Genomic DNA, 9,346 nt, shown 5'->3' with positions numbered 1-9,346 from the left:
TTTCCTAAAGGCATATATTGCCTAGGACCATTCAACATCAAAATCTGGTAGTCAGTTTAGCAGCTGAAAGATGACAAACTGTTGGCTTGAAACCAATCATGTATTTCACTTTTCACCTGGTTGTCTTGCATTATGAAATTCTACCTGACCCATGCTAATGTTAGTTTAGATGATCTTCATTTAGCCCATAATAATGAAATTTCTGCTCAAAAAGAGTCTATCAAATGGCCTAGGCCTTAAATTCAGGTTTTGTTTTAGGATCATATAACTCTTCAAATATTAAAATCAGCTTTTCTTAAAAATTTATTGCAAATTCTTCATGGTAATTAATGTTGCTGAGTGAAAACAGTAATTTTAATAGAGGTGAATGCTTAAGCTTTACATTAATTTCACTATGAATGGCCTAAATTTGCTTAATTTTCAATGAACAGAAATATTATATGACTTAAAAGTGGATAAACTTCAACAGACAACTTTGCACAAATAACTTTAGTGAATTTATTCACTTAAGGAATTCTAATAAATTCTCTTTCCTATTCATTCCACTCTCATGGGGAAGTGTGTATATATATATATATATATATATATATATATATATATCATTAAGATATTCAGATTTAGGGATCATCAACTATAAATGTTATACTCAGAGTTATCACCAATTTTTCCAAACCTAAGTTGCTAAAGATTCTCTTGTTTTAGCATCCTTTTACATAGAAAGCTGGATATTGAAAATGAAAAAAGTCATCAGATTTGGTATCTCATTTTTTATGGGGGAAAAAGTCTTAAAAGTATGTTCACATGTATAACAAAACAAATCGTGGAGCTATGAAAGCCACCAGAACAATTTCAGAAATCTCCGTTCTGAAATCATATGGAAATGTGTGTATGTGTAACATGAAAAAAATGAATGGGAATATTGAAGAGAGGGTGAACCATGTGTGGGAGATAAAAATAATCATGCCCATGGTGGGGTCAACCATGGCTGGCAGATAATCCAAAATATCGTAAAAGAAAAATGTGTTAGTTTAGAAAGTTTCAACATTGCCAAATGCAAAATGTTAAAGCACAGAAAAAATGAATGAGACAACCCCCACAAACATCACTTCATAAGAAAAAAAGGAGAAAAAAGTGACCTATACATCTTTTTCAATATACCAAATCTTAACTGACTTAAAGATTACATAAAGTATTTGGGCCATGGTACCCACCCAGATTCTCATTATCAACAGACTTATCTTTTCCCCTCCCTTCCACCCAAATTTAGTTGTTTTCCTGCAGAAAAAGCACAGCATTCCTATATTAATAAGTATAAGAAATGAAAACAGTGAGTACAACTGATATAGATCCATTGACTTTTATTACAAATGTACTTGATCACTTGGCTTCAAAAAGTTTAAAATCAATACCCTATTTTCTGTATGCCAGTACAAAGCAAACTGTTTTACAAATTAAATACCTAAAAATTTGACAAAAATATTAAAATTTGATGAAAAACAATTATAAAAATCCTTAATCTCTCTCTTCAAAAAAGGAGGCAGTCTTCCCAGTCCTATTGTACAATATTAATAATATTCACCATTTTTAGAATAGGTAGCTAAATTATATTTTTCTGTTAGCATACAAAACTCTTAGACTAATAGATTTTATTTGTATATGCTCCAGTTAAGTTTGTGAATGCCATCTGATTGCAATATAATCAACTATCTTTGAGTCCTAATTTACACTTATTTAATAATTTGCATAGTTTAAAAGGGATAAAGGTTATTCTATAACTAATTATCATAGGCTATTACAGTGCTATTTTTCAAGGCAACAAGTATTTGCTCCCAAATGAAATTATCTTCTTTAGGCAGGGGTTAAAATTACTAGCAGCTTTCTCCATTACCTGAAAAATCAAACTGGAATAGTTATCCATCTCTACATGTGAAGACCTAAAAAACACATTGATACATTTTTCACTTTGAGTCAAATTTCAACCCCTGAATGGGACAACTAGAAAGTGAGACTTTCAAGGTTTTTTATTTCCCTGTTGGTTTTGGTTTCTACTCTCCATGGCTTTTGAGAAGCTGGAAAAGTTTGTCTTTCCTGACTCACATTGTCTTTTTTTCCATTTGGCAAATATTCATCTACCTCCAATCTGTATCTAGTGGAGGAAAAGCCAACATGGCTTTTCTTATGAACTTCCTTTGTTGTCAAAGGCATGTATAATGATTTCTACAGTTCTGGTTAGTTAACTTTAGCTCCCTCTGTGGCTGGATGACTGCTGTTTCCAACATCAGCATGATAAATAGGAGGCACAAATAAAAAGTAGCTTAGAAAAAGATTTGGTGACTTAAAAGAAAAAACAAAAAAACCCAAAAAAACGAACAACACTAAAGCACACACACTTACATGGGCATTTCAAATCTGGTGGCTGATCTCTGGATTAAATTACTTGACAATGTCTCTCATTTTAAAGAACGCAATGCATTTCAAGTGTTCTTTTATACTTAGGCAAATAATACAGTTTAACCAAGTTCTTGGACCTTAATTGTAAGACAAAGCAGATCATTAAAAATAAGGCATACTTGTCATGAATTAAGTTTTGTTTACTTGTTTTTGGCACATTTGATCATACTGTCTTCTATGAATAAAACATATGGTCAAATATACCATTTCCTTTTTTGTTTCAGCACAAACAGGGTTTACCAACTAGTAAAATAAAAACAAGGAAAAACTCCAACATAAAACACTGAGAAATAGAACCTTGGTAAAGTACCGAGCACCTGGGGGGAAGGGTGGGAAAAGGATGAAACAGGAGAGGGGAGAAGGAAAGGTTGGGAGGGGACTTGGGGAGGTAAAGTGAGATGCAAAAAAAGAGCATCTTTACAGTCATTTGTCTTTTCTATGATCACGTCTTAAGAAGTCTTAAAAGATCTGCATGTGGATTTCTTTTTAAACCCACTGACCATAATTCAGACACTGGTTTCAAAATCTGAGTAAGATTGTGTTTAACTGTTATAGTGTAAAGACAATTGCACAATACATGTGCTTCTTGATCCGGTAGGATTCCAAGCAGAATCTGAAGTCTATAGCTAAGAAAGGCTTCACTTTAGGTAACTCGGACCCTAAAGAAAACCTCATGAAAGAACTCACATCTCAAAGAAAGGACACTTTGCCTAAGTTTGCTGTGTTTTTTGTTGACTTGCACTACTTATTGCTGGCTACTATGAAACACTGATCTAGGAGTACTCCAACAACCTGTAGTACAAGGCTTAACTTTAAAAAGCTATAGTAAACAAGAGACAAAATCAAAGCAATTCTCTTTCCTAACTAGTAACAGCACAGAGAATGCAGTCTTTTCCATATCACAGTTAAAGTACAGTGAACAAAACAGCTCAACAAACCTTAAGACAAAAAAGTGCAGGTTATTAATGTTTACATGCAGTTGATAAGCATTCCAAATGTCACATTATGCACTGTAAAAGCTCAACTTTACTATATGGAAATAAGAAAAATGCACCTTGGGGGAAGGGGAAAAGCAATTTAATCATTTCCAGTGATTTTGTAAGTAAAGAAACTCCTAACTATTGTACGGTCACCTCATATTAAACATTGTATGAATATTAAAAGCAAACAATTTAATGGGAAAATGCACAGTACAATGGAAATAGCTTGTTATTCAACACATACAGTAGATCTCAAAGACAACACACTCAACCAGGGAGCTTAAAAATACCAAATCAAAACCCAAAGAACCAGCAGAAAAAAAAAATCCTTCAAAGACAACTGTTTCACCTTCCTAGGCCAATGCTTTACAATGTGAGAAGCACTGATACCTTCCAGCTCCTACAGGTGGTGTCTTCTACATACAGCAGTTAGATCTATATGGCTGGATTTGCCAAGAAAACAATTCCATCCCCAGAACTCTTTATGTCAGACAAGATCCATTTTTTTAAAACCAAAATACTTTCTACAGAATTCCAAACCAAAATGTACTGTTTAAGGCATCTTTTTTTATAACATTTTCTCTTCACTCAAAGATGATAGTCATGCAGCAGTTTAATGATAAAAATATATTAATATTTTACTATACAGCAGCAAGAAGTTAGTTGTCAATTAAAAGCACACGAACATCTTTAAATGAAAACCTGTAAAAGACTATCGTTACAAACAATTTCAGTTGGGAGGACACCAGCTTAGTAAAGTGCTCTCCTAAGCTTTGCATTTTCATACCCTACACCTTGAATATATGAGTTATAGAACATACTTTTGATAGAAGGCTTGTACACTTGGGGAACACAAATACACTTAGCATATAATGTAGCCAGTAATAACTAGCACCACAGCTACATGGAAATCCTTTACATACACCAACTTGGCTTTCACTTTTAAAATGAAGCTCAGAATCCATGGCTCAGTAGGATAACTATAATTGTGTTGCTCTGCTTTTTAACGGGTCTACATAAGTTAATAGCACTGGCAAAAATCAAAGGATAGCTTCAGACCTCTTATAAGTTTAGGAGACAGTGCTAGTGACCACAAATAGACTCACTACCTGATGTCCAAGTACAGGTTCACTGGAAATTGCTGCACGTTAGTTAAGTTTTTAAAATCTTTCTACACATAATAAAAAAAATATATTATGAACGATACAAGTACATCTCATATACACAATAGTGACAAAACGCCTACTCAGTCAAAGCAAACAGATGCAGAAAAATATTATGGGAGATTTCCTTTTCTTTCTTTCTCTTTTTTCTTTTACTACTTGAATAACTTTGGTTCCAACCGTAAAAATCACAACTTAGCAAATTTCATTTAAATGCCTTTTTTAATAATTTCTTCATGTTCACAGAAGTTTCACTGACCATTTTTAAATGTTTAAGGTCCAGATGCAATGCATATTGTATAAAAGAGAGCACTTATTGTTTACCTTGCATGAATTAACCTACGTACCTTTAACTCTACAAACTTCTGCATAACATTTAGACAAAGCTCAGACACACAGCATGCCTAGCCCTCATATATATACACATCTCTAATCACAGGTATATAGGGTGTCAAATATACTATAATAACCTCCATGTAAGGTTTGAAATTTGGTAACAAAATGAGAAAAAACTAAAAATATTATTTTACGTGTTCTAAAATATCTCTTTTTTGTGCTAAAGTCAAATGTTAGCTCAACATGAAAAGGACTTTTATAGAATTCAGCAATATTATAATCTTGACCATTTTGCAAACACTTTTAATAATAATAGCTTAAACGTGTACAAAAGTTCTTGGTTAATTAGGGAAATAAACACTCAGTTCTTTATATTTTTTAATCAAGTAGGAAACACAGTTCATATAATGTTATTACTTTTTGTATTTTTTTTGTTTTTTGTTTTTAGCAGCTGCTTACTGTTTTATATGGTGGATAAAGTGGACAACATCCAGCGATGGGTGGCAAGTCAAGAAGAGAAACTGTCAGTTGGTGGAGGTTCTGTGGGTGGTGCTCCCTTGGAGTTAACAGTTCTTTTTTTTTTTAACTTTTTAACTTTTTATTTTCTCTCTTTCTTTACAGTATATTTTCTCTGTGTGTGGCGCTGTGTGTGTGTGTGTGTGTGTGTGTGTGTGTGTATGCATGTGGGGGGGGTTCCATTCAGTTTGATCAATCTTCTTCCCCTTCTTCCTCACCCTGCAGTAGCAGGGTGGCAGCGGCGGTCTCCTCCTGCTGCTGCTGCTGCTGCTGGTGGAGCTGCTCACAGGCAGCTCGCTTCTCCCTCTGCTTCTCTTGAATCTTCTTCATCTCCTCCGAGTACTTGCAGAAGGTGTGTCCGAACTTGGCCCACACCTTGTAGGGCACGGTAATGGAGTTGCGGTAGGTGGGCTTCACCTCGCTCACTCGCATAAACACGCCGTACTTGTTGGAGCCCACATCGAAGAAGAAGCGCTTGTTGTCCACAGTCAAGGAGGTGCCCTCGGGCAGCTCGGCCGGCTCCTCCTCCACTCCGTAGTCGTCGATGAGCTTGGCCAGAGCGTCGCGGAACTCGATGAGCCCCTGTGCGGGCAGTGCAATGGTCTGGCCCTGCGTGGAGCCCAGGCCGGGCCCCCGGTTGACCGTCTGGCGGATGCGCAGGAAGCGGCCGCGCTGGTTCTCCTTGAGATCCATGTAGTACTTGCGGTTCTCGCGCACCAGGAACTCGCTCTTGAGCGCCCGGCGCGGCTCGTCCTGCGCCTGGGCCAGGTCGGGCGGCTGGCTGGGGCCCAGCTGCGCGTAGTGCTCGATGAAGTCGCCCAGGTAGTCGCGGAACTCCACGGCCACTGACATGGAGAGAGTGAGGCGGCTCTTGTTGCCGCCCGCGCCCACCTCAGCGATCTTCAGGAAGCGGCCCTTGGCGTTCTGCTTCACGTCCAGGTAGAAGCGCTTGTTCTGGATGTCCACCCGCTTGGAGGCCAGCTCCTGCGTCTCGTGCTGCAGCCCCCCCGGGGCCCCGCCGCCGCCGCCGCCACTGCCGCCGCCGCCGCCCCCGCCGCCACCACCGCCCCCGCCGGAGCCCGAGCCCGAGCCCGGGTGCCCCAGGGAGCCGCCCGAGCCCAGCGCCGCACCACCCTGCTCGCTGCCGCTGTCTCGGTCCGCCATGATGCTGCGCTCCGCCGCCGCGCTGCCGCCGCCTGCCGCTCCGCCCGCCGCCGCCTCAGTCGCCTCAGCCGCCGCTGCTTTCCCTCCCCGGCTCCGCCTGCTGCCGCCGCAACCCCCACAGCCAGTCAGCCACTCTCGCGAGATCTGCGGGAGAGACGAGACAGACGAGACCCGGTAACAGGGCACTGACTCCCCAGTACAGTAGCCGGGCGCCCTACTGTACGCGCCCACCCGACCGCCAGCACGTGACCCGCACCCCCTCCCCGTTGCCAGTCCCCCATCCGCCCGCCCGCCAGGCGGCGCCCACCCACCGGCCCTCACCCCGCACCCCTGGTTGGGGTGGGGGGGGGACTAGAACGCGCCGCGTCGCAGCTGCTGCCGCCACTGCCGCCACCACTGTGGCTGTTGCTGTTGGCCAGACCCTGAGCGGCCTCGGCCCGGGGAGTTGGGGGACTGGCGTGAGAAGGGGACTGCCATACTAAGCACAGGGAGTGGGCCTGAGCTCTGCTTTCCAGTGACCCCAAAGAAGATGTGGGGGGAGGGGCCCGCGCAGCGCAGTTGAGCCCGCTGCAGAGAGGGGACACCGAGTCACGGCCACCCCCTCCCCAGCGGGCCCCATCCAGACCCAGATCGGCCCACCCGTCACTTGACTGGACTGTCTCCTACCGCAGAGCCCTGGCCGCAGAGGCGGGCGAGGAAGAGGAGAGGTGGTGCAGCAGTAAACCTTAGCTGCAGAAGGGGCTGCCAGGGATGAGGACGGGGCGCCGGCAGCAGTGGCGCGGAGCACCAGACACCTAGCCCTATCCCTCCCCTCGCTCCCGCCGCTCCCCCTCCCCGCGCACGGCAGCGGCTCTGGCCTCAGATGATCCCGCTCCCCCCTCCCCCCAACCGCAGCCCCGCACAGTCGGGCGGGCGGGCGGGCGCACTCACCGGCAGGGGGGAGCCGAGCAGAGGACGGCAGCCGCACCAGGGCCGGGGTGCCCGCAGTGCCTTTTCCCGTTGGCTCTGCCCTTCTCCCCAAGCAACAATCAAAAAGAAACCCCACACTCACCCCAAAACCTTCAACCAGCCCCCTTTGGGACAACGACTGCCCGCCTGCCTCCCCCTCCTCCTTCTGAGATTTGGGGAAGGGGGGCACCCTGTTCAGGGCTGAGCCCAGCCTGGGTTGCCGGCCAGCTCTGCGGATAAACCAGGCCCTGCCGAGCCTTCAGCCCCTAGCCCACTCTTCCTCTCTGGAAGGACCCAGATGGAAGAGAAAACCAAGCAGGCTTTAGGAAATTCACGAGCTAAAAATGTCAGGAATTTCCTGGGAAACGCAGTTCCTTACGGGATTCATTAACGCAGGTTCGCTCGCCCCTTTTACTCCTCCTCCCAGAAACTCCTAAGTGTCAAGGAGAGCCCCCATCTCTCAAAAAGTAAAACATTAAATGATCGCTGGTTTTTAGGCAGACAGCTAGGTTACCGACCATTACCAATGACAGCTAAGCCAGTGAAAGCTAAAGGGGGTCTTCTCTGGTCTCAGGAAGGGGCTCAGAAATAAAAGATTTCTCTCTTCCTAGATCTGAGGCATAAACTAGGGCCTATTTTCCTTCTTCCAGATAGATAGCAAATGCTCATACTCCCTCACTGCAGTCTGCAGTCCTAGCAGCTGTGGGAAAGCTAAGGCCTGTCTCCAGGGCACCTCCTGCCTATGCCCCTACATGCTCCCCATCACCTTCTGCAAGGGGCTTAGGTGATACAGACCTCACAGCCCTATTCCTGGCTTTCTCAAGCATGGATTGTTGCCTCCATCCTGAGAAGCATATACCTATCTCATCTGTAGGCTCCATTCCCATTTAACACCCCCCAACCCCTGCCCCCAAAAGTAAAGAGACTTGCCTCCCTCACTCTTAGCTCCCAAGACATCTGAGTACCTGGCTGCCCAAGCTTCCTGGAAAAGAGAGGGGTAAAGAGAGGACTAATGATAAAGAAACCCAGACCAGCCCAGGGCATAAGCTTTGTCAATGCTTGAGACCTTAAAGCCCCCTGATATATCCCTTCATCTCCTGGGCAAACCTGCCTGCTAAGTATTCACAGCTACCTTTTTCTCTTAGCAAGGGCCCCATTCAACCCAGCATTAGCTACTTCAGCTCTGGGCTGACGTTCGCTACCTCCCGCTAAAGAGGAAGAAACAGGGCAGAGCACCCTGGCTCCCAAGAAGAAAACTGGGATAGTCCTGTGAACCAGCCTCAGAACCACCCACCTATCCAGCTGTTCCTGAAATGGCTCCCTGAAGAGGAGGCCCACTGTGAGAGATAGAAATCCAGATTTTGGGCCCCATAAAGAACTTCCCCTTAGTTTAGGGTCATCCTCTAGCACTGCGTAGTACCCTTTCAGTGCTGATTTTTCTGCACTCCCTCCCCTGTCCCCAAGTCTGTCGGGAAGGAGATATAGGAACTGTTGGTGCACTTCCCACCACACAGAAATACATGTGTAAGAAGCGGCGGCTCCTCTAGGTTTGCACGGTAGCGATCAGGACCCTGGATAGACCCCGGCCCCAAACAGGGTCTCAAAGGCTGAGTGGCAGGGTCTCCGCACAGAACTGGGCGGGGCATTACGCTTCCACCTGTAAGCTGAGACTACTACGACCTGGTTAAGACCGCTCTAGAAGAGCCGCTATTCTTCCTCAAGGGTTTACTTCGCGCTGAACCAAGCCCTTGACCCCTCAGGAGAACTCAAAGCAGCAAGGCCAGTGGG

The 9,346-nt window shown here is 44.5% G+C and overlaps 1 protein-coding gene across 2 annotated transcripts; it reads right to left on the bottom strand.

Annotated features, from left to right (window-relative positions):
• Nucleotides 1-5,517: 5,517 nt before the first annotated feature.
• Nucleotides 5,518-7,467, bottom strand: PURA (purine rich element binding protein A). 2 transcript variants are annotated; one of them, XM_065874769.1, is made up of 2 exons: nucleotides 7,277-7,467; nucleotides 5,518-6,754 (listed from the first exon to the last, which is right to left on the bottom strand). In XM_065874769.1, the coding sequence occupies exon 2, from the start codon at nucleotides 6,608-6,610 to the stop codon at nucleotides 5,639-5,641; it is 972 nt and encodes a 323-aa protein (XP_065730841.1). In that variant the 5' UTR covers nucleotides 6,611-6,754; nucleotides 7,277-7,467; the 3' UTR covers nucleotides 5,518-5,638. The 2 variants fall into 2 exon arrangements, with proteins under 2 accessions (XP_065730841.1, XP_065730842.1); XM_065874770.1 differs by lacking the exon at nucleotides 7,277-7,467 and having other exon boundaries at nucleotides 5,518-6,498; nucleotides 6,583-6,610.
• Nucleotides 7,468-9,346: the final 1,879 nt, after the last annotated feature.

Source organism: Phocoena phocoena, chromosome 3 (assembly GCF_963924675.1).
Source record: "Phocoena phocoena chromosome 3, mPhoPho1.1, whole genome shotgun sequence".
NCBI classification, from domain to species: domain Eukaryota; kingdom Metazoa; phylum Chordata; class Mammalia; order Artiodactyla; family Phocoenidae; genus Phocoena; species Phocoena phocoena.
This window is presented reverse-complemented; position numbering and strand designations above follow the sequence as displayed.